This window comes from Typopeltis vanoorti, chromosome 11 (genome assembly GCF_054136105.1).
Source record: "Typopeltis vanoorti isolate ZY-2024b chromosome 11, IOZ_Tvanoo_1.0, whole genome shotgun sequence".
NCBI classification, from domain to species: Eukaryota; Metazoa; Arthropoda; class Arachnida; order Uropygi; family Thelyphonidae; genus Typopeltis; species Typopeltis vanoorti.
In genome coordinates this window covers 37,266,654-37,292,801 of record NC_143559.1, presented here as the reverse complement: position 1 = coordinate 37,292,801, position 26,148 = coordinate 37,266,654, and the positions used below count along the sequence as shown (strand labels likewise).

Genomic DNA, 26,148 nt, shown 5'->3' with positions numbered 1-26,148 from the left:
ATTTAGTGTGTATCTTCAAATGTTTGCTGATGATGCAAAGTTAGATAGAATTATCTGGAGTATTGCTGATGTTAATTCTCTACAGGAAGATTTGAATAGCTTGGAAAAATGAATGAGGTTGTTTTAATACTAATAAATGGGAAAGACATGCTTTAGGAGGATGAGATTCAGGATCTTCAGGTGATAGTAGACAGTGGTTAGATAGTATTAGTTTTAATACTAATAAATGTCAGCGTTGTGCTTCAGGAGTTGAATGAGATTTGGAAACTTCAGGTGATAGTAGACCATGGACTAAAGTTCCAAGGGCATATTGCAAGTGTTGCATTTGCAAAAACTGTACATTGTGTTGCTGCTATGATAAGAAGAACATTGACATCTAGAGAGAGAGAGAGAGATGAATGCAGGGTGCCTCTGTAAGGACATTAATCAGACCATACACAAAATATCGTGTTCAACTTTGACCACTTAGTTTTCATTGTAATGTGGAAACATGGAGAAGATCCAGAACAAATGACTAAAGTGATATTGGGACTCAGGAGGGTTGTGCAGAATTTGGTAGATAGGAGAAAAATAGGTAATATGACAGACCTTCAAGTTAAAGTATTTTATCAGAGTAATACAGAAAGGATTATAAAAAAAGAGTGGAGTATAAGATGAGAAGAATGAGATGCCATCTCTTGAAGTCCTGTTTATAAAGGTGTGAAGAGTAGTTTTTTACACGGAGAGTGGTTAGTGAGTGAAACCCATTACTGAAATGCCTAAATGCAGGATCTGTACCAATAAAGCTTCAATATAAAAATTTATAAATTGTTTTTATAAAATTCATTTAGCTTTGATGGTAACACCCAGCAGTTGGAAAACCTGAATGTATATGAAGAAACTTTATAGATTTTTCTCAACCAAAGATGACACATGTTGAGCAAATCAGGAGGTGCAGGATTCTTTCCTATTGGAAACTTGGATTAGTTTTTCATCCCACAAGACAGAAATTTACCTTTGTTTTCCACTTTTAACTTATTATAAAAATGAGTTAACTTAAGAATTAAAAGAGATTCAGTGAGAGACAAAGTAAATTCCAAATTAATGTTTTTATTTAGAAACAAATATTAGTTTAAATTTAGGTATTGCATGGTTATAACTGTGTATAAAAATGTTTGTTTTGCAAGCACTATATAATTCTGCATTATAACTAAAATTTATATTCTAAAAAGGAAAGTGCCCACAAACTTCATTGGACCTAATCACACAAGATTTCTTATTCTCTTCTCTTAAAGATCAGAGGATTCGACAAAAACACTAATAATGCCAGTTCACTTCAAACATATCAAGGACAGTTTATTCCTCTCTCAACAGTGAGCTATTGAAACATAATTAACTCACCTGTTTTTCTTTGAAAATAAAAAAAATAATTTGTATGCAATTTTTGAATAAAATATTTCTTTTTCATGTCTTCTTGAAATGCGTGTTGGTTTGGGAGAAACTATATAATTCTTATCACTTTTATCTACATCGTAACTTAGTTTCCATTATGACACTTCTATTTTAATTTAAACTTCCTTTCCTTTAAACTACATTTCTTCTCCTAACCTTCCAATTTTCAGAACATACTCTGTTCTAATCAACAGCTGTTCTGTTTGCTCTCTCATTATATCAACTTCCACTTTGGAAATACAAACTTTGTGCAAGTGCACTATTGGTTGATGTAATATATACCAAGACAAAATTAAAATCATTACTTATTGCTGTAAACAAGACTACAGTTAACATGAAAATTTCGTTGGAAAGTTCAGTATTTTCTTCAAGTTTTTTGCATTACATAATTAAAACTAAATTCCAGTTGATACCTTTTTACTAATAAGTATCGCAGTTAAACAGTTTGAGACAGGTCGTAACTATGCAAAAGTTTCTTTTATACAAAATCTTAGTAAAGAAATTTTTATTATAAGTAATGCATTATCATTATACATTTAGGAAATACTTACATATGTAATAAAATTAAATGCTATCCTTTCCTTTTTTGGCCTTTGCTAAAAATTAATAAAAAATAAAAATGCAAGATAATCTGATATTATTAAATAGCAGATAACTTGCAACAGACTAAGGCTACGATTAACTGCCCTATCAGAAAATATGGTTTATATGGAGCAGGTTAATTAGCCCAGACAGACCATTGAGTCTGACACATTAAGGGGATGCTTTAAGACGCATTTGCTATGATTAATAGCAAATGATGTTATGGTCTAACACAATCATATATGTTAGCTGGAGTATCCTCTAGTTATACAATTCCCCATATGGTGAACAGTGAAAAGTAACCTATTATAATTCAACAGAATTGAAAATAGGCATCATCTGCATAAGAATCAAATCAGTGGAAAAAAGGATGATGCTAACAGAGAAATAACAGAAATGCTATATTGACATCGTTGGTGATAATGAGACTAAAATGGTTTCTTTATGGCACTGGAGATCAAGGGAAGGAAGGAGTAGCTTTATTATTTAATACTACCTGGAGCTCACTAGCTAGATAGTGACCAGCAATATGAATTCTGCCATTCTTGATCTGCAGCATATCTCCTAGCCATCATCACCTACCTTTGGATGTAAGCCATGGAAATGTTTTGAGAAACTCATGTAATTACTCACAACATTCCTCATTTGCATAGGGTAGGAGGCCGACCATTGTGTGGTCTGCCTTCTACTCTGTGGAGTAGCTATATTATTTGCTCAGTTGCATAGGGTACAAGGTAAACCACATGATGATCTATCTGCCTTGTACCCTATGCAATTGTATTACCGGAGTCCTTTCTGATTGTTCACTTGTGTTGCAGCAGATAGCTTCTTGTTCTTGGATTTCTCCACCAATGCCATAGTGTCCCATCATTCTGTATTTTCCTTTGATCTCCTCTTCCTATACTTAATGATCTTCTCCTACCAACCTCAAGTTCTATCCTTTCCTCTCCTGTCAAATGGAGTAGTACACTCCTTTCCTCTCCATTTGACATACTTTGTAGTGCACAGTTTCCAGGCTTTAAGATCCTCTAGCCAATAGCTTAAACTCTGATCTCCTTTCCATTCTTTAGTAGGGCAGGGATAATCTCATGAACTTCATTGCTACAAAACAGTCATGTCTTTTCTTGTGCAAGAAAGATCTTACCTCACTTGCCTTACTTTTGATAATACTTCAAACACTGAGCATATTTCTCTTCTAAACTTGATTTCCCTAATCTTTCATGGTGCACATGCATGCATTGTATCTGTAGCCTATTCAGCCTCCAAAATTGTAGGTTACCATTTCTACCCAGGACACTATTTTTCACCTGTATAACTTAACTCTATATAAATTCCAAATCTTCCCAACCTCGAAATTCAACTTTCACATTTGGAGTAGTGGTGTACCAACAACTCCTTGAAACGTCTCCATAGTAGCCAGAAGAGAGCTGTCAGGTTAATCAGTGATCCCTGTTTCTGCTTTGGGCTTCTGTATTCATTTTCATGGGCATCATTTAAGTGAATAGTAAGTGGATGCTGACAAACAGAACCTTATCAACATCAACTTATTATTCATTTTCAAACCTACTGAACGAATTTCTCTTCCTCATCTTTCATTCTATTTACTTTTGTTCTCTGGAACTTCTTCTCTCATGACGTGTTCTCCAAAAGACTACACGGCATCTAGCTATTAGAAATACATCAGCAGATTCCTACTTTCTCTTTAACTTTTTGCTTGCTCATGCACAGTATTAGTATTTAAGTTTAGAAACTTTCTGTGTGTGGGAGCATTGCTCCCACGTGAGATAAGCAAGATAAATTCTAAACTGGAGCCAGTTTTATGTAGAATGATGTCGACAATTGCAGAATGGGAAATTGGACAAAAACTTATTTGTGCCTCTAGTCCCCCAGATGGTTTTAGTTAGGAAGAAAGGAATAGAAGAAGAGAGGAAATCAGGTTTTTTATTGGAGGTACAGTGTGTTAGGAAATGAAGGACAAAGTGATGATAATTTTACATACATGGTGAATTTCTGCTAATTACATTTTCCAGCATAAAAATGTTTATAAATTTCCAGGATGAAAACACAAAATAAAAGGGTGCTTGAAGTTTATTATTGACAGTGGTGACTTCTTTTGTATCTTGGACCTATATGAAGTCATCACTGCCAGTAATAATAATAGCAATAATAATAAATAAGGAAGTAATTAACAAGAATTGAGTAAAATAAATGAGTATCCCACTGAAAAGAAAAATGTGTACTAATTAAATTTTTTTAAGTTTTCAGAAGAATTAAAGTTGAACAACTACACCCTCAAGAGGGTATACCTCTAGTATACCCTGTAAAATTAGTTCTAGACTTCTTTCCATTTCTCATTTTCATTTCAGGTTTGTTCACAACAATTAATTAAGGATAATGTCATCTTCATAAAGTAGTGAGCTATGTGTAATGTCTTGAACAACTACACCCTGTTAAACTTGGGTTCCAATTTTATTTTAATATTTGCATTCATATATATATATATATATATATCTTTATATTTATCTTCTCTTCTGACTTACCCCCTTAAGTAATTTCTTAATCTAACATCAGTGAGTCATGTCTTAACTATCAATCTAGGCCGATGAGCAATTTTACAAGATGTGCATGTGGGCTATGAAGACAAAGGAAATGTCTTTAATTGGTGCCAATTCCTTTGTTTCAATTCTGGTACTGGTTCTTTTTTAATTTTCGGAAAAATTTATATTTATACTGCGCCACCCTAAAATGTATTTGATGAATATATATTCATGGAACCAAAGTCTAGATCAGCATACTGTCTCGTAATTCTTAAACACTTAGCAGAGTATTCTCAATTAATCTCACTGTTAGGATTTATGTCGCAGTCGTAGCCCCCTATTTTATGTTAGTTATTCTTACCTCCCGCCTTGGTTAGAACTTTATATGAACGGTTCAGTAAAATGAAAATCAGGCAAGTCTTCATATTCATTTCAAAAGAAATTAACATTTAATTCACTGAATAGACATAATACATGTTATAAGAAATTTTTGCTGACATAAAATTAATCTTGATAATATTGGGAAGTGAGTAGTTTCACTTATGATTGCTAAATCTCCTTTAACATATTAGATCATAATTTCATACCATTAATTCTAACAAAGATCTAACTCTCATCTATATATGACATCATTAAAGGCTATTCTTTCTATATTTCAGATACATTAACAAATATCTTCACACTATTATTCCAATTAAAATATAGAGTTCCCAAGTTTTATCAGCATAATTCCTAAAGTTCTTTCAATGAGGGCTCATTCCTGAGTTGAAGATTTTACCTATCTCTAATTATTGTCCCCTACACAGTTTTACATAACAAATAAGAGTCTACATTACCAGTAGTTGGGGACACACTAGGTCTTCATGTGTATCCCTACAGCACCTTCAATTTCCAGATTACTTTCCAGATTTACCTCGGCTTTTCTACACATCAGTTGAATTCGGACACGACACATCGCTGACGGGGGAAGCAATTCTGGCTCCCCTCTCGCTCATCAATCAGCTGGGCATGGGTCTTCGATCTCTGGCGTGATCTGGAACTTGACCGTTTTGTGAAGGGTCATTCCATAGCCTAGAACTGTCCATTGATACTGCCGCTTGCTGCGATGACCTCATGATGGACTTCTCCGCCGATGACACACTACCCTTGTACCAGAGGTGTACAAGGGTACACCTCTGGTAATAACAATATTACCAGAGATGTACCCTTGAGGGTGTAGTTGTTAGATACTAATCCAACACAATTAAGACTTTTTCTTATTTCTGATCATCAGATATCTTGCTCATTTGTTATATGTGTCAGGTCTTGGATTCAATCATCTCTCACACTTGAGTACTAACTGCAAGAATGCACCTGCATCTTGTGCTAGAGTCTTCACCCCCCCCCCCCTTAATTAACACTCTATCTCAGTTTTTGATCAACAGTTTCATTTCTAACCTTGATCTGCATGTTAAAATTAGTTTGAACATTATCTTGATGATTTGGCTCTGTTTCCATATAAATTTATTCAGTTGACTTCCCACAATACTAGCCTTATTCTCTTATCAGTTTCCATGTTTAATTCAGTTTCCCTTTTTTTTGTCATCTTCACTAAAAATTTTGCTTTATAACTTAAATGTGAATTTGTTCTAACAGGTTTGCTACTGTCAATACAATAAATAATTTCTGTTTCTTACCTATAACTGTAAAAATAGTTCTAGACTGAATTTCATTTCTCATTTTCATTTTAGGTCTGTCACAACAGTTAATTAAAGATTAATTAAATATTAATTTAATTAAAGTTAATTAAATCTTTATAAAGTAGTAATGTCTATGTGTAATGTCTTCTGTTTCAACATCAGGTTTAATCCCACTTTTCTTAACAACATAGATCACATGCTAATGACCTGGTTGGCTTAGTAGATAGTAGCTCTTCTTTCCAACTAACGTGCCATGTGAGTTCTCCTATAACTTATATCTTGAACATCTTCAGGTGATAGATGATTTCTGTTGTCTGGTTAGAGACCACCTTTATTTTGAAGAATAGACATAGCTTTAAAAAAGTACTGTGTTTGGTCTCTAGAACAAGGTTCATGGATTATTTGATCTTAGTCCATACAAGTCTAAATGCAATAGTTTTACAACTTTTCATAGGTGATAGTCATATTAAACACACAAGCACACACACAAATTATAAATAATTGTGGTGATAACTTATAGCCCTTCCTTACAACTTTAATATCAAACCATCTTACTATATACATCCTTCAGTTCTCACTGATGATTTGTAACTTAAATATAAGTTATATATTGCTCTGTATAATATTTCATTTGTATAATTTGAAAATTTAGTATTTAGTACCTAGGAGAAAATTGGGAAGTTAATTACTAGGTACCTTATATGTATTTTTTACAAAATAAACACAACTGTAATAGATGGAATGAAAATATAGAATCAAAATTGTAAACATTTTTTGGGGTAAAGTTTGAAAACCAGACTGCTTTTCAAATGTTTTTGATTTTGCTACTTAGTCTAAACCAGCGCTTCCCAAACTGTGGGCCGCGGCCCCCTTGGGGGCCGTAGGTTTCATTGAGGGGGGGGGGGGAGCGTGAAATAATGAAAACAAATTTAAAATGTTTTAAGACTAAGTAGATTTTTTTTATTTTAAAAGAAACGTATTTAACTTTTATTATTTATTATTTCTTTTTTGTTATTTTTTATATTTTAATGGAAATATTCACATATTGGTGTTGGTTCACAAACTTTGCTTCCTGCGTATTTTGGTGCTTAATGAATATTAGTAAATATTGCTTATTCATATGTTTCATTTCAAAGCAGTGGTTAATTGTATTTACTTCGAATGCTCTCCAGGGAAGCTCCAAATCTTCCTGTCCCTTTCATCACGCGTTCGTAATCAGGGACTGTTGATATTGACTTTATATACATATCAAAACTTGTTTTATGTTATCACTGTCATCCGAGCTAGTTTTTTGTTACCAATAAAAGTTTCGCATATACTTCACACATGAAAAAAAGCTTAAACAAGTTCATGTGAGGAGATAGTAACTTGCTTGCAGTGGTAAACAACATGCCCTCCCTAACAGCCACTATACTGCAGAGGTAATAAAAACAAGTAATTTTATTATGCCAGTGAATAAGGTATGAGGAGTCTGTGTAATATATTTCTCAACAAATAGTGTAATTAGAGACAACTGGGATAAAAACACACTAATTAACGAATAACATGTCCCCTCATACAGAAACTATGCTGTATAGACTGAAACAAAACCATATGTTGCATGGGCAAACACAATATCTAACTAAAAACTATTGTTATTAATTAGATGTGTGTGAGTTCGATTTCCCAAGGCAGCAATAAAATTCAACCGGACGTGTTAAAATTCGTAAAAGTGTTAAAACTAAGTAATATATATATATATATATATATATATATATATATATATATATATATATAATGAATGTTATGGCAGTTTCACATATGGAATTCGGTTGAAGAGAGTTAGCATTTCAACTCAATTGTCAGCTATGCTTTTATCTTTCAGTTGCACGATCTTTTGTTAATACCGCACCAATCATATGCACGTTTTAATAACCTGCCTTTGCTGTCTGTTTCGCGTTAGACTTAATTACCTTAAAGGGAGAAAAGTCACAAAAGAGAAAAATGTTCCTGGTCCGGGGATTCCCTTATTCAGTAATATTTACTAATTTCATATCAGTCTGTGGTGTGCCAGTATCGGTAAGTGGTGATATTATTTGATCTATTCTACGTTAAAAAATTTAATCCTGAGATGGATAAGTGACTGATAAAAAAATAAAAAAATATAAAAAAATTCCCGCGAACAATCAGAAGAAGCAGAAACAGACTAAAAAAAAAAGGACAGTATTTCATATTTTACCAGAACAGCCCGCATCGTCTTCAGAACCAAACGGTAAGAGGCAAAAAATGTAATATATGCATTTGATTTTTGCAATATTCGCTGTGTATGTTTTGTATCGAATATAAATACAATAAATATCATAATAATATATCTCTCTATTACGATTTTTTTCAAGGGGGGGGGGACTGTGAAATATTTTAATTTTTGCAAAGGGGGCCCTGACATCCAGAAGTTTGGGAAGCACTGGTCTAAACCACCAAAGATAACATTGATATACTCAGCTAGGAAAGATATGGAGTTGTCTGCAAGGATTTAAAAAAAAAAAAAATAATAAATAAATATAAAAACTCCATTGGTGGACATGGAAGTTTAAAGACCAGTCCACAAACAGAAGAAATATGGAATGTTCCACTTGTAAGTCAGTATGCACTCTTAGAGAATCTAAACAAAAAATCTGTATCAAAACTGTTAAAGAAAATCATGGGATGATTTGTGCATCTTATAAAGAAGATAAATGCCATGAGGAGTGTGAAATATTTTGAAAATTAATAAGAAAGCTTAAATATGAAGAGAAAGATGCAGGACAGAAATCCCTGAAGCATATGTCAAAAAAATTAATAAATAAATACATAAATAAAACATGAAACATAAATGGTGGAAGACTTATTCATAGACCAGGATATAAGTGGGTAAATTCAACTAGAAGTACAGTAGCCCCCCCCCGTATCTGCGGTTTCGGTATCCGTGGTTTCACTTATCCACGGTTCTAAAAAAACGTGCGAAATGGGTGAGCGCCACAAGGTTGAAACATGCATATGCGCAGGTTGAAATTGTCGAAACATGCTTGTTTTGCTAGGTGCGTGGACTTAAACGTGTGTTTGTTAATGTTTAGTTTTACTCGAATTGTCGAAGAAAGCAGTCAGTTTTCTGTCATTGCAATTAAAAATTGCATTTAAATTCAGGCAAATAAATTTTGAAAATTTTTCCAAGGCCAAAGAGAAGACATGAAGTGCTCAATCTTCTTCTTCTGCAGCTTCTCCCACTTAAGTGGGGTCACTGTTGATGATGAATCTCCTCCACATCCTCCTGTCTTGGGCTGTCACCACATCCAAGTTCTTCATCCTCAAGTCCTCTTCTACCAGCTCCCTCCATCTCTTCTTTGGCTGCCCACACTTCCTCCTTCCTTGCACATCCATCTGCATGACCCTTCTTCCCACATATTCGTCCTCCCTCCTCATCACATGACCAAATCATCTCAACCTTGCCTCCTGTATCTTCGCTCCTAAGTTTGTAACTTTCACTGTTCCCCCCTCACATAGTCATTTCTCAGACGATCCTTTCTGGTCACACCGCACATCCACCTGAGCATTCTCATCTCTGCTACTTCCATCCCGCTGATGTTATTTTTCCTCAGGGCCACAGTTTCTGTAGCATACGTCATAGCTGGCCTCACTACTGTCCTATAGATTTTGCTTTTCAGCTTGATCGGCACCCTCTTATCGCATAACACTCCAGCCATTTCCCTCCAGTTCCTCCAACCTGCTTGTATCCTGCATCCCACTTCCTTCTCAGCGCCTCCATCTTCTTCCACTGTTGAACCTAAGTATCTAAAGTCCCTCACCTTCCTGATGACATTTCCTTCCAGTTCCAGGTCTGTCTCCTGGCTGCTGCCCACTGTGCAACACATATACTCTGTCTTACTTCTGCTCAGTCTCATACCTCTCTCTTCCAGTACTTTTCTCCATCTTTCCAGTTTAGTTCCCGCTTCTTCTTCTTCTTCAGTAATAGTGAAAAATCAAAGATTACCAATATGATGGAAGTAGGAAAAAAGTCAATTGCAACCGTCGCCAAGATCTATAATAAAGACGAATCTTCGATATGTGAAGTGTTGTAGAACAAAGAAAAAATTCGTGCCAGTCTTCCCATTGCGCCCAAATCTGCAAAAGTTGCGGATACAGTGCATGATAAGGCATTACTCAGGGTAGAGAAAGCTTTGAATTTGTGGGTGGAAGACATGACAATAAAAAGGATTCCTATTGATGGTAACACGTTACAATAAAAAGCATTGATCCTATATGAAGACATGTGGCCGCAAGACGAAACAGAAGAGGAAGAAAAATCATTTACAGCAAGCAAGCAAAGGCTGGTTGCATAGAATCAAAACTAGGTTTAATCTAAAACACATCAAAATTATGGGAGAATCTGCATCGGCAGCTTTCTCATCTGCCGATTGAAAATTATTGCAGAGAAAGGTTATCATCCTAAGCAAGTTTTTAATTGTGATGAAACCGGCCTCGTTTGGAAGAAAATGCCCCAACAGATCTACATCCATAAAATTGTGAAGCACCAGACTTTAAAGCATTTAAGGACAGATTGACACTGGTATTTAGTGGCAACACAGCTGGTCATATAATTAAACCTGGCCTTGTTTACCGAGCACAGAATCCATGTGCAGAAAACAAAAGTTGTCTGCCTGTTTTTTGGCAATCAAATCTGAATGCATGGGCCATGGCCATGTTATTTACGGAATGGTTCCATCGATGTTTTATTCCAGAGGTGAAAAAATACTTGGAGAAGGACGGATCCATTTAAAGTTTTATTGATAATAGTCAACGCTCCTGAGTCACTAGTCACTGAAGATGAAAATGTTCAAGTAGTTTTCTTCCCACCCCTAACACGACCTCATTACTTCAGCTTCTCGATCAAGGCATCATTAGATGCTTCAAAGCCTCATATGCTTTGCAGGTTTTCAATATGATTCGTGCAATGGTTGAGGATTCTGCTGATGTTGGAGTCATGGAATGCTGGAAATCATTCACAATTGCGTCTGCAATTGTATTCATCAAGAGAGCAATGGACGAATTGAAACCAGAAACTGTAACTGCATACTGGAAGAATTTGTGGAGTGATGCCATTCATAATTCCCAAGATGCCCCTGATATTAACTCACAGATAACAATGATAATTAACACAGCACGGAAAAGAGGTGGAGAGGGATTTGACGATATGACAGAAGAAGAATTGAATGATTACATGGATATCGTGAGGTGCTCACTAACGAGGAGTTGAAAGATCTTGCTAAATCTTCTGCAGAAGAAGATAACGATTAGGATGAAAGTGAACAAGATCCATAGTGTGGACACTCGAAAAATTTGCCACGATATTTCGAACGGCTCAAACGTTAAAGGAACAGATAATGGATTATGATTCAATGATGGAGCGCAGCATAAAAGTTACTCGCACAATAACATAAGCTTTGGAACCTTTGTAGAACCTGTTTACTGAATTGAAGAGACAAAAACGGGCAGCTTCCAATAACAATGTTTTTTTAAAAAAGTCGACAAAGCTTCCACATCATTTGCTTAGTAGGCAAACAAGCGGCTGACTGCCAAAGATTCGGAAGATAAATATGTAGCTGAACACAAGGTGTTCTGATCTCAGTTGATTCCTCCTAATAAGAATAAAAATGCTAAGATTTTCTTAACAATTACATTTTCATTAGCATCTTTTCTCATTTCATTCTACATAATTATTATATGGGTTAAATTTTATTTGTCTAAAGACGAAGTTTTATTGAATGAGGCAATTTTTTTGGTTTGCCACTTCACCCGCACTACTCAGGGATGCTTTTTACCGCATTTGGGCATATATTCCATTGCTCCTCATAGATTTTAAAGATGTAAAAATTATTTCATGATAATTTTAAATAAATATATAGTATTATTATCGAGGAGCAATGGAATGTGTGCCCAAATGCAGTAGATAGCATCCCTGGATAGTACGGGTGAAGAAATTACCTCATTTAATAAAAAAAAAACTTATTATTATTTATTTAGCCATACAATTTAGTATATACATTATATATTAAACTACATAACATATTCACTAAAGAACCCTACAGTCCTAGTGCGTGAGACTAAATCAATTTAATAATAATTTCTTGCTTCAATTTTGCTATATATGTGCAAAAATCTGGGGCTCACTCTCACTAGTGGTTTGCTACTTTCCGTGGAAGACAATGTGGCCTACTGTATTTTGTAATACCAAAATTTTTTTACTTATTGCAGCTTACCTTAGTCTAAGCAGCACAAGTAGCCATACATAAACAAATTACTTAAAAACAACTTACTTTCCTTACCTTTCAGAGTTACTTAGTTAAATCATATATGTACAGATTATACAGAACATGATAATATATAAACTGTATCAAAATAATATCTATAAAAGTTTTAGAAACAATCATAGTTGAATAGACTGTGATTCTTTTCAAAACTTTGGAAAAGAAAACTTATGAACTGTAGACTCAAAGAAAAACGAGAATTTGAAAACAACTACGAAACTCTGGAGACTCATTGGAAGACCAAAGACATCATTCAGGAAAGCAAAAGTGAAGTTTCCTGCAACAATAGAAAAATCAGAAATTTATGGGGATTTAGAAAAACTAAAGGAATCAGTTATTAAAAAGAAAGTATATCACAGGTAAGTCAGCATGTACAAATAGTTAAAGAGAAGTGATGGGAAAACATCATCATCAAATTCCTGCTATGTACCCTCAAGGGGTGTACAGGTGTATAGTACTACATGAAAAAAATTACATCATTATTAATTTCCTATCTACAATTTTCCTCCAAATCAGTCTGTTACTTGTCAAGACTCCAACATTATCAGATCTTATATTTCTATCGTCTAAGGCACTTTGTACCGTATCAATCCGCCTATATCTTGGTCTTCCTCTGGGTCGTTTTCCTGCCAACCTGGCAGAGAACACTTGTTTTGCTAATCTTTCCTCGCCCATTCTGTTTAAGTGACCATTCCACCTGATATTAGCTCTGCTAACGCATTCCTGGATGCTGACAATGTCAAGTTCTTTCCTAATATTCTCGTTTTTAATATGATATTACCATTGATGCCATCTGTTCACACCTCTTTCTCAGGACTCTCATATCTAGTCTTTGGTCAAGTGTTTTACTTCTGACCCAGCTCTCAGATCCATAAGTTAAAACTGGTTTGAACACTGTCTTGATATACAGCTAATTTAGTGTTCTGACTAATTTCTCTCTTATTCCATATGAATTTATTCAATTGATTTCCTACCATACCAGCTTTGCTGATTCTGTTGCCTATTTCTATATTTAATTTACCATCTTCAGTAAAAATCGTTCCTAAGTAGCTGAAATGTTTTACTTGTTCCACAGGTTCTCCATTCACAACCCAGTTGACATTTTCAACGATTCTGCCTATTTTCATTGTCTTTGTCTTTCTATTGCTGACCCTCATACCATATCTATTACAACAGTTATTCAATTTAGTCAAGGAATCTTGCAGACCAGTAGTGGATTTATTGATAAGTATAACATCGTCTGCATAAAGCAAAGAGCTGACATTAATATCTCCAATTTTGATATCATGTTTAATACCACTTTCCTTCATAATGTGATCCATATAGATAATGAATAACAGAGGGGATAATGTACATCCTTGTCTCACACCAGATTTAACATTAAACCATCTTCCTGTACTTCCTTCAAATCTAACTGCTGACTTACAACTCAAATAAAGACTAAGTATTGCTTGATATAATTCCCCATTGACACCATATAACTGCAGCGTATTGAATAGCTTCTCTCTTGGCACCTTGTCATATGCCTTTTCCAAATCGACAAAACTTAAATACAGATCTTTGTTATATTCCATGCTTTCTCGACTATTTGTTGTAAAGTGAAGATCTGATCCTGACAACCTCTATTTGGCCTGAATCCAACTTGTTCTTCACCAAGCTTTTCTTCCACAATTCTTCTCAACCGTTTCTCAAGTACTTGCATAGATCTTCCCGGGAATACTCAGTAGGGAAATATCTCTGTAATTCTCGCATGCAGTTTTATTCCCCTTTTTATATATGGGTACTATGAGAGCTCTGCTCCAATCATCGGGAATTCGTCCCTCTGTCCAGGCTTTCTGAACTATGCAGTGTAGCCACTGTAAGACTCTCACACCACCATACTTCAGCATTTCTGGTTGAATATCATCTACTCCTGCCTGCCTTTCCACATTTCAAGCCTTTGATGGCTGTTTCTACTTCAAGTATGAATATGTATTCCTGACTGCATGCCTGGTCAGTGTTTTTTTACCACTATGCTGTCATCACTGCTTGTTTCATTTAGAAGTTTTTCAAAGTAATTACTCCATACTTCAAGGATATCTTTTTCTCCCGTTTTCATGTCACCTTTATCATCTCTAACTCCTTTTACAGCACTCTTTCCTCCATTCCTAAGCTTCTTCAACAACCTCCAGAATATTTTGCCACCTTTATATTTATTTTCTATATTCTTGCCAGAGTCCTCCCATGACTTTTGTTTAGCTAGTTTTACACACTGTTTAGCATTCTTGCATTTGTCTCTATATTCTCTAAGAGCACAAGCTGACTTATCTGACAGGAACTTTTGATATGCTTTTTTCTTTTCCTTCACTGCCTCTTTAACTTCCTGTGTCCATCAGAGAGTTCTGATTTTTTTATCCTTACAGACAACCTCACCACATGCCTCTCTGGCAGAATCAATTAATGTTTTCTTCAGAGTTTGCCACTGAATCTCCAAGGTTTCATTCCTGTTCTCAAACTCTTTCATTTTTTCTTCAATAATCTTTGTGTATTTTAGTCTACATTTCACATCTGAGAGCTGCTTAACTTTTATTCGCTTTAAAACTTTCTTACATGTTATTCTTTTCAATATGAAATTCAATTTTATCTTGCTCAAGACTAGATAGTGATCACTTCCAATTTCAAATCCTCTGTACAATCTGGTGTCCTGCACCAGGGAGAAAACATCACTATCAACAATAACATAGTCAATGAGACTTTTCTTATTCCTAGCCTCTTCTCTCCATGTGAATTTGTGCACATTTTTATGTTGGAACATGGTGTTAGTAATAACCAGTCCATGTCCTGAACAGAAATCCAACAGATATTTGCCATTATTATTAGCTTTGCTCTTTTCTCCAAATTTTCCCAAAATATTTTTGTATGTCTCGCAATCAATTCCTACTCTGCTATTTAGATCCCCAACAAGGACCAATTTTTCATTGTGTCAGTTCCTTTTTCTAAAGCTTCAAAAAATTACTCCACTTCTACCTTAGTAGAACCTTTTGTGGGACCATAGGAACAAATAAGTCTCATTGTCCTGTTCCCCATTCTCATATTTGCCCACATTACTCTACTTGAGACTGACTGCCATTCAAGAAGATTAGCCTCGTATTTTGTGTTGAATACTATGGCTACTCCTTCTTTTCCTAGATTGTCATTGCCTGAATATAACATTTTGTATTTATTGCTCAGAAAGATCTCACCAGTTTTGGTCTTTTTTGTTTCAGTCACCCCTATTATGTCGATCTGGTACTTATCTAATTCCTCAGGTAGCTCCATTTCTTTGCCATTCATGCTTCTTACGTTGATAGTACCGATCTTTAACTCTGGTGATGTTGAGTTGGTGTTTGTTTTCAGATTTGTTCCAGTAGCTGACTTTTCGCTGTTCGCCCGGGTTCCCTGGCGAAAACAACGGGGGCCTTGTTTAACCGGGCGACGCCCCAGCTGTCATGAAATTTTGTCATGGTGTACCATCATTTTTTATTTTGGTTTAACCAATAAGAATACAATTTGGTTGGCTAAATCCCAAATTGCCAGCCCATCCTCGTTCATTCAGTATCCAAGTAGATACCCAACAGGGTGCACCACAAGAAGGTGAGGATTGGACATTAGGTCAGAAGCCCTGGTCGGTTCTCTGCATTCCTTTAAAGGCTATGTGGAGGTCTCCTCTCAGTTATACAGATTTGACCCTTAAGCACCCGATGGGAAAACTTTGGTAAGAATATAGGTTTTTATCAGAAAGGTGGCAAAATGTTCTTGGAAGCTATTGAAAAATATTAGAAATGGGGGGAAAGAACACCATAAAAGGAACCAGTTGATAAAAGGGTGACATGAAAACTGATTTTTTATGGTTCTCTGCTTCTTTAGCTCCATTTCTTGTTGATGTTTCTAATCATCATATACTTCTCTTGTTCTGTATTCATCATAGTATTTATTGGTATCCTTGCACTGTTCCTCTAGCCATTTTGATTTGTATCTTCTAACTGCTTTCTTCACTTCATTGGATTTTGCTCTATACCGTTCCATTTTCACAGAGATCTCTCTCTCTCCTAACCTTTAATGCTCATTTTTTTCTTGAATTATCTTTAATGTCTCCTATGAGATTCACCTCTTCTTTGGTTTTTCTGTCTCTGGGACTGTTTGTTCCACTTCTCCCTTGATTGTAGATATCACTTTGTTGTTTCTATCCTCCAGTTCCTTTTTCCATTGATATTGGAAATCACTAAGCTATGATTCCATTCTATGTCTGCTTCTTGAAATTAATATTGCTGAACTGATGTGGCCCATCTGTTGCTTATGAGTATTATGCCCGGTATATTCTTCATTGTCATCAGGTAACCACCATGTCCACTTCCTGCAACACAGAACTCCAGCAAAAGGAATTTTGCTGGAATTTTGTGTTGCAAATTACCATGTCATGCTTCAAGGCAAATTCTAGCATTCTTTCTCCTCTTGCATTGTTTTCTCCATATCCATATTTGCCCATTATTCTTCCCCACCATTTATTTTCTTTCCTGTCTTTGCAGTCTCCTCCAATTAGTGTATCTTTCTTTGGTATTGATTTCAAGATTATTTCCAGGTTGTTATAGAATAACTGTTTCTTCTTCAGTACTTCCTGTAGTTGGTGAATAAACCTGGATCACTGTGATGTTAAATGGCCTTGTTGCAAATTTTGATATTATTTTTCTTCTTTCATTTAGTGGTTTATATCCTAATAATGCTTCTCGTTCTCTTTTCCTGAGAAGAAATCCAATTCCTGCCTCATGTTTTATACAATTGCCAGACCCGATAATTCTTCCACCTCACATCTTCCCTGAATCTGTTCAGTTCATCTCCAATAATCCAAGGATGTCAGATCAGTATCACTCCATCTCCTTGCAAAGTAAGTGTAGATCCCCAGGAGTCCATAAAATATGGACATTCCATGTTCTTACTGATATCCATACCTAGTTCTATACCTCTTTCAGTAGCCGACTTGTTGATTCAACCTTGATCAGTCAGTTGGATACGCAGACATTGTTTATGTGGGTGATGTCTGAGGCATCATGTTATACTTTTTTGTGCATTTCCATATTGCAATTGCAAAATGCAATTTTCAGTTGCATTTTGTTTTTACAGCCAACCTTAATGGTTCTTTCAGCCACTCCTAACATGGGGAACAGATGTGGTTTGGAGCTGCCCACTGTGGATCAGACACTGCTATTGCCTGTTGGTCCATGGAAGGTATTTCATTTCTCTCCTGCCACTCATATCTGGGAATGTGCTTGCTAGGAATTTCAATAACCCCTAAAGGTGCTTGAGAAGACATATCAGGAATTTGATGATGGTGTATGTATATTCTTACTGTACATATGTTGTATAATTAAACCTGTAGAGCATTCATGACTAAACATACACATGTAACCACAGTAATTTAAAAAAAATCTTATTACTGTGGTTATGTGTGTAAATTTAGTTAGTTACTGTACATAGTGTTAAAGGAAGCAAAGTTCTTGTAACATACAGATCAGTTTCAGATTTTATTTTATTTATTTTTTAATGTTTAGCTGATCTGCTCATTTTTTCCTTTTGTTATTATTAAATGACACCTCCAAGGAGTCCTAAGACTCACCGAGGGAGGTACCTACTCCATCTATGCCTCCACCTCTCAATCCGCAAACCGCATCATCTACACCAATATCATCTACTGCCCACCTCCACTAGTATTTTCACAGACAGTGGTTAGCGTATCTGCTCTCCAGCCAAAAGACTAGAGAGCAACTATGTTAACCACTCGGTCAACCAACACTAACAACTTGGCCTTTTTTGTGATTAACTTTCACTGTTTTTTACTTTAACAATTTGTGGAACTATATATATGAATTCATAGAGACCACATTTGAAATCTGCCTCAGCTGTACATCATATATAGCTTTCTCACACTACCAGAAATCTGGGGGCGTCATTATGAGACTGGCAGACCAACAATTAATATCTCCTTTCTCACATTCAGGTTAACAGTCTGTGCATCCATGTATATCTCAGAGTATTCAATGCACACTAAATGTAGCAGTACAATGCACAACTCAGAAGATAATATGGTTATCAAAAAAACTAGCTATTTCCTTCCACTTCACTTATTGTGACATTATTATATTATCCTTTTTGACTAAATGGTTATCAAAATTGTTATGTATTTTGAGAGATTGATTATTATGTTTGTCTTAGGAAAGGACAGATATCATTTAAAATAAAGCTGAAGAGTATATGCATATAATTTCTAAAATAAATCCAGAATACTAACTAGGTTTATCTTTTCATTGTTCTCCTAAATAGTACCTGTGGATGGTGTTAAAGGTAAGACCTGGGGACCAAGTACAGTACATCAGAAGGAACGAGGCCACTCTAGAAGACTTCTTATTGATGGCAACAAGAGGTGGTCTAAAAGTGCTCCAAATCTCGAAAAACCCCAGAGGGCTTATCCATTTGGGGGAATGTCAAATTTTGGAGCTTTACAAGAATTTGGTAGGTGTTTTTTTGTTAAGTAACTCATCTTCATTCCAACCACTCCTTTAAATTATTTAAAATAATTTGGTTAAATTATTTTAAATAATTTTAAGTTATTTATTAAAAAATTACTTTATTAAAAAAATGCTTTTTTTTTAATAAAGTGAAAAATTTTTTATCTTAAAAAAAGTCTAGTGATTTACGTTTTTAAACATGGTTAGAAATTATCTACCATTAGCAATTAAAATTCTATAATACTAGTGGTGGTTTCTGATCTTGAGAAATGGGGCCAAGGAATGAACATGTGTAACCATTCTAAGTTAACTTCCTTAGTGGTGACTGTCTCAAATCATAGGAGTCACCACTAATTTGATATCTCTAAAGGTGCATTCATGGAAGCAGTGAATTGTAAATCAGAGGAATACAGTGAATTATGGTTCATCTGAAAAGCTTGGGGGAAACTGTATTCTTCAGATAGTTGATACCAGAGGCCTATAGTATGTTGCTTTCCTGCAATTCACAACCACATGCCAAAGTGGTGCCATTGTGTATTGAATATATGAACTTTATTAGTACAAATACTACTGCACTTGGTCAGTTAAAGTATTTTGATAGTAAAAACAAGCAACATAAAAATATATCTATCAGCATAAAGGTAAAAATATAAAAAAAAAAACAATGTTTTTTTAAAACAATGTGGGATTTAATATCCCCTTAATTTAAATAATAAAAAAAAAAAAAAATAATTCACCTCACGATTAAGTAGTTAAATAAATAAATCTAGCATTTGGGGAAAATTATTATTATTATTATTATTTTTTTTTTTCACTAATCTTATATTCAGTGTAGTATGGCTGTGACAAAATATATGATATTTCTCCCATCAGTTTCTGCTAAGCTGACATAAATTAATGTATCATCATAATGTTCGTCTATAGTTAGATTTAAAAAAAAAAATACAAACTGTCATTTTCTAATATTTGATTAAGAAATATATTTAATCTTCTTTTATGAATGCTTGTCAACTCCATAAATTAAGTTTCACAAATACAGCAAAATTTATTCTTATATAATAATGTAACTATGCTCGCTGATGTGAGATGGACATTTAAAAAAAAAAATAGTAAGTACAAGTAGCATGCTGTTTAGCATGCTACTTGTACTTATCCATGGTGGCATTGTTAATTTTTCCATTAAACGTGAAAGAAAGAGAAGAGAATTTCCAAATTGTTTGCATGTTGTTTAATAATATTTCTAAAATAATATATTTTTTTTAAAAAAATGTTCTAAAGCCTTTTAAGGACCTTTATTTAAAAACAAAATAAAATGGCTTCTTGATTATCATAAATATGCATGACCTTACATTTATACAGCAAAAATGATATACAGCAGTCTCCCTCCCTTATCTGCATGGATATTTCAAGACACTCCACGGATACCCGAAACTGAAGATAGTACAAAACCCTATATATACTGTGTTTTTCCTATATAATATACATACCAGTGATAAAGTTTAATTTTTAAAGTAGACACAGTAAGAGATTAACAATGACTAATAATAGAATAATTATAACAACATACTGTAATAAATGTTACCTGAATGGAATCTTAGCAACCTCAGCATATGATTTTTATTATTTATTTATTTTATGAAGTCAAGAACTTTCACCTTTTCATTTAAAAGGAAGCACCTTATGACTTCTCTTTGACATATCCGAATTGCCAGCATCATTACTCTTTCGCTTTGGGGCCATTGTTAAGTAAAATAAGGATCACTTGAACAAAAGCATTGTGATACTGTGACAGTCGATCTGATAACCGAGACCTACTCAGAATGGTGCACAATTTAAAACTTAATTGTTTATTTCTGGAAGTTTCCATTTAATATTTTTGGACTGGGGTTGACCACAATAACTGAAACTGCAGGTGGTGAACCCCGCCTACAATATAAGTTATTTTGTTTTTCTGCAACTGGTTAAAAATTTAATTTTCAATTTCATAGCATTTCTGTTAATTTTCCCAAAATTACAAAGTACTGAAACTATGAAATGTGCTTTAGGATGCCTTTAGTAGTATATTTCACAAAACCATGTTGCTCCTTATAAAGTATCATATTGCTGTCCACCCAGTCCTGAATTATAATTTTTACCAATTTCTCCAAAACCTTAACCACCACTCCAGATATATTGATTGGTCTATAATTTGCAACCTCAGTCTTGGAGCCTCCCTTGTGCAGTGGAATTATTTTCCCCTCTTTCCACTCCATTGGTACCTTACCAGAACTGAGACTTAAATTAAACAGCCTGGTTAGAGGAGGTGCTAATTCTCTTGCACATTCTTGTAACACATGGGCTGATATAGCATCTAACCAGGCAGTGTTAGCATTAAGGTTGTGTAATATATTAAGCACCTCTATTTCGTCTATCTCTAGACTCTCATCAGTCAATGACACATTTGACACTGCACTATCACAACCAAGATGGTACACTTTCGCAAAATGATCACTAAGCAACTCAACTATTTGATTTGTTTCTGTAATTTCCCTACCATCAACACTTTTTAAAGTAATCTTTCCATGGTTATTCTTCCTTTTACTTGCCACACAGCGAAAAAAATCCTTAGGGTTTCTTTTGGATTCATCAGCTAGCTTCCTCTCATAATTAGCTTTGGCTTTCCTTACCATACAGGTTACTCTCTTTGCCTGTACCTTGTACTGCTCATGGGAATGCTCATCACCTATTCTTTATACTTCCTCCACAACCTTTTCTTTATATGCAACTCCTGCTTAATAATATTATTCATCCATCTTACTCCTACTTGATTTCTCCTTCTGACTCTGGGAATACAATCTGATGCAGCTTTCTTTAAGTACTCCTTGACAATCTCCTATGCACCATCAACATCTCTCCCCTTCAAATTCTCATGCCATAGCACTGCTGAAAGCTGACTTCTCAGCTTGTCATAATCACCAGCCTTGTAATTCTACATATACCCCTTCTTAGCAGAATATTCAGCACATCTTACAATCTCCCAGGTTAAGACCACATGATTGCTTTCCCCAAGTGGAGACAGTGTAACTAAATTACTTATTGATATGTTCTCCGATGTTATGACCAGATCTAACACTCTAGAATTTCTTGTCCCTTCCATTATATGCTGTCTCAGGTAGTTATCACTTAACTGTATAAACTCCATTTCCTTTGTTCCTTGTGACCATTCCTTCTCCCAATCTATGTCCCCAAAGTTAGAATCCCCCATAATAATCACTCGACCTTCACTCATCGTGCTAATTTGTCAACACATACTATCTACATTCTCCCTTATACCCCTTGGATTATAGCAACAACCTATTACATATTTCGCCTTGTTGATCTTACACCAAACAGCCTCGAATAAACTGACCTCTACATAGCTGTCACCTTGAGGCACTTCTACCTTTTTTGGATTTAACACTTCGTCTATCATTAGTAAAACCCTTCCCCCATTCTGTCATCTCTGTCCTGCCTGAAAATACTCTACCCCTTACATTCAATCCCTATAACTATATCATTCTTAGTTAACCAAGTCTCACTAATTCCTATAATTTTTGGCCAAGTTGTACTAAGTAATGACAAAAATTCTTCACACTTATTCCGAATACTTCAAGCATTAGTATAATAAACTGCAATACTCCCTCCCATAATATAAATCCTACCAAATAAAAGATTTGAAACAGTATTCTAGGTGTCAAGGTTTCAATCAAGGAACCCTGTTATGGAATTGGGAGAAAAAAAAACATGGTCATTGTAAATTTCAATAACAATGTAGTGCTGGTATACCACATCAGGTAATGAATCAATTACCACCTAGAACATTTCATGAACATCTGTACTACAGTGAGATTTAAATATTCATTTAGTTGTAAACAGTGATATAATTATGAATTGAAGTCAGAGTGGGTAAGCATACAGCAGAAACATTTAAAATCCCCCAAGATACTCCATCCAAAACACCCATTGACAAAGTCACGTATGCTTTTTATCTGCAGAACTTTAAAGATTCTGTGATTTCCATTACTACTATGCTATATAGTTGAATGCCTTCATATAGCCATCAAGAATATATTTTCAAGAAAACTCGTTTGAACACTCCCTCTTTCTTCATTACACCTCCAGTCTCCTCCTTCTACTGAATTTGTTATATTCTCATATCTCTGAAATAGAGGCTTTGAAAGGTTGTGTTACCTATCAGATAATGAATTGGAATGTGTAGTATGCAGTTGGTTAAACAAGCAGCCCAAGGAATTGTTCCAGCAAGTCATCTACAGCTTTGTGAATCAGTGAGATATATTATTATTATTATATGACACCTCCAGGAAGTCCAGACTCATCGAGCAAGGGCACCTACTTTACAACTCTGTCTCCACCACTCAATCCACCTACTACAATGAACCACAACTACCATTATCTACATCAACAGCATCTACTGCCCACTATCCACCACTAGTATTTTCACAGACAATCGCAAACATCCATGCCACGGTGGAATTTGAACCCCCAGCCTTTTGGCTGGAGAGTGGTTATACTAACCAATCAGCCAACTAGGCCGGCTTTGCTCTCAGCTCATACTAATTTTGTGACTAGATTGTGTAAAGCGTCTGTAATAAACAATTCTTTCTTTTAAGGTTACATTGTGGTCATCATTCATAGCGAAGAATTTATGGAGACAGTAACACTTGATGTTTCAACCTCTGTATTGAGGTCATCATCAGGAAAACATACATATGCACAGGACACAAGCTATATGACACTATACAAAAGTAAGATAAAGCTAAATGTTTTATTAATCGTTTACCTCTGGTGAAAAAAAAAAAATTAAATAAAAATATTACTAAATAAAATATTCAAAAATATAAATTAATTCACAAAATAAAATAAACTTTTTATATAAATCAGTATAATTAAGTATTTTCCTGGTGATGACCTCGATACAGAGGTCGAAACATAGTGTTATTTTCTTAATTATAAGTAATTACTCCAACACATGCTTTTGTCTCCATAAATTCTTCACTATAAATCTATTAAACAAGTTTTGTGTAAAATTTGAAGCCAGCTTAAAATGCCTTTGCCAAAACATTTTTTATTTGACATACTATGCTCATTTAAGAATATACAAGTGAAAGATAAATCCTTATTAATTTTATTATTATTGTATTTTCTGGCATGCTGGACATTTGTATGGCATCACTCCTATGCAAATTCATACCACTGAAAAAGAGTGTTTGCATTGTTTTGTGATTTCCAAATGTCATGCTAGGTGGAGAAATGTCACTGAACATTAAACTAAGGTTAGTAGCTCAATGTGTACTAAGAAATTGCATGCAGAAGCATTAAGAAACTAACTTATAACATTAATAATAGGACAAATGTCTTAGCAAGGCAAACCGGCCTTGAGAACTCAACACTACAGGACATAGGATACACTGGGGCGCAGGGCTGACCACCTTATCCTGTGAATGGTTTGAGGTCCGATGATTAATAAATCCTCGACACCGCAAGGTAAAAGAGGGTAAAAAAGATGAGATGTCTTAGCAAGATTGGTGGTTATAGTGGAAAGAACAAAATTTATTTGTTCACAACAACACTGTGTTAAATATACTTTTCTATTTACCCTTGAACATATGTTCCTTTGAAAGAGTTTATGAAAGTATGCTTAAAGCAAATAATGTAAATCTATATATATCAACATGCATATTTTTCAATTTTAGGCTCAGAAGAATGGCAGGAGGGAATTGGTTCACCGCGTCACTGCACTTTATATAATGGCACAGGAACACCCGGAGACTCAGGTAGCTTGAAACGATCCACACCTAGACTTCTGGAAATGGTAGCTTATAATATAGGAGCCATGCTAGCTAGTATTGCTGCAGGTTTTGATATTAGAGTTGCAACACAGTCATTAGTGCATCCCCGTCTTACTTCAGCATGGGCTGAAGAAGAAGAGGAGGAGAGAAAATGGTGGTATCGTGAACCAGGTAATTCATGTTTTCTTCTGTTTGTCTTCTTTCAGAGTTATATTTCTTTATTTTTATTAAGAAATATTATAATGATATAATATATATATATATATATATATATATATATATAATATAAAAATAAAAATAATGCTTATAGTAAAAGCTTAATAACTAATACTACAGTTCTAATTATTACCAAGGATTCAAAAATATAAACTTATTCACTTGGAGTTGAAAAATGTAGCCTTACTAAACTATTAATTCTGATCTCTGAAATTAAACATCTTCACCAGTCCTAGTATGTGAAACTGGATTGTGTTAAATAATTATACATTGATTTTACTGTTTGCTGTTTAGAGTTGAGCTGCCTTGAAGAATCATAATTCAGCATGATACAAAATTGAAATTAATATTTGAATGAATAAATAAAAACATAAAGTAAAAAAACAAAATTGTTTTTTTTGTAATTATGTTTTATATTAATTTTGTTGATTTAAAAAAAAAATTTAAAAAATCACATCTCTCTCTCTCTCTCTCTCTCTCTCTCTCACACACACACACACACACACACACACACACACACACACACACACACACACACACACACACACACACACACACACACACACACACACATTTAAGTCTTATTTACTGGGATTAAGGTGTTTTCTGATAACTGGTAATCAGTGAATTGTGTAAACAAGAAAATCTTAGAAATTTTCTTTCCTGTTTTTAATATATGAGTAATTTTGAGAGTGTCAGGGATTTACGATATGCTAAATGGTTCTAATATTCATTATCTGAACCTTTCCAAATGCCAACATACTAGGAAGAGTCTGAAATTTGTTTGTTTCATTGTTTTAGCCATCAAGCCCATCTAATGTCTGATCATTCAGAAAACTCCTTCTGCATGGAACTAAAATGGTCACATCATTTATATTATTCACAGAACATGTTCTTAAGGTTCTTTTCATCATCTCTTTCTTTCAGCCTGCTGCAAGTTTCTATATAGATCATAATTAATGTGTGTAATTTAAGAGATAAGGAAAAATGGATTCGTTTGGGGAAAGTGAGTCATTTGTGGCTAGAGCAGATTTTCT

General features: G+C 34.7%; 1 protein-coding gene across 2 annotated transcripts in view; it reads left to right on the top strand.

The window, feature by feature from the left end:
- LOC150101446 (mitogen-activated protein kinase kinase kinase 11-like) overlaps window positions 1-26,148 on the top strand; it is a 201,724-nt gene that overhangs the window by 134,124 nt on the left and 41,452 nt on the right. For both annotated transcript variants that reach the window (XM_090400189.1, XM_090400188.1), the window contains 2 exons: window positions 18,883-19,071; window positions 24,800-25,066. In XM_090400189.1, coding sequence (XP_090256315.1) covers window positions 18,883-19,071; window positions 24,800-25,066 — 456 coding nt within the window. The remainder of the gene's footprint in view (window positions 1-18,882; window positions 19,072-24,799; window positions 25,067-26,148) is intronic.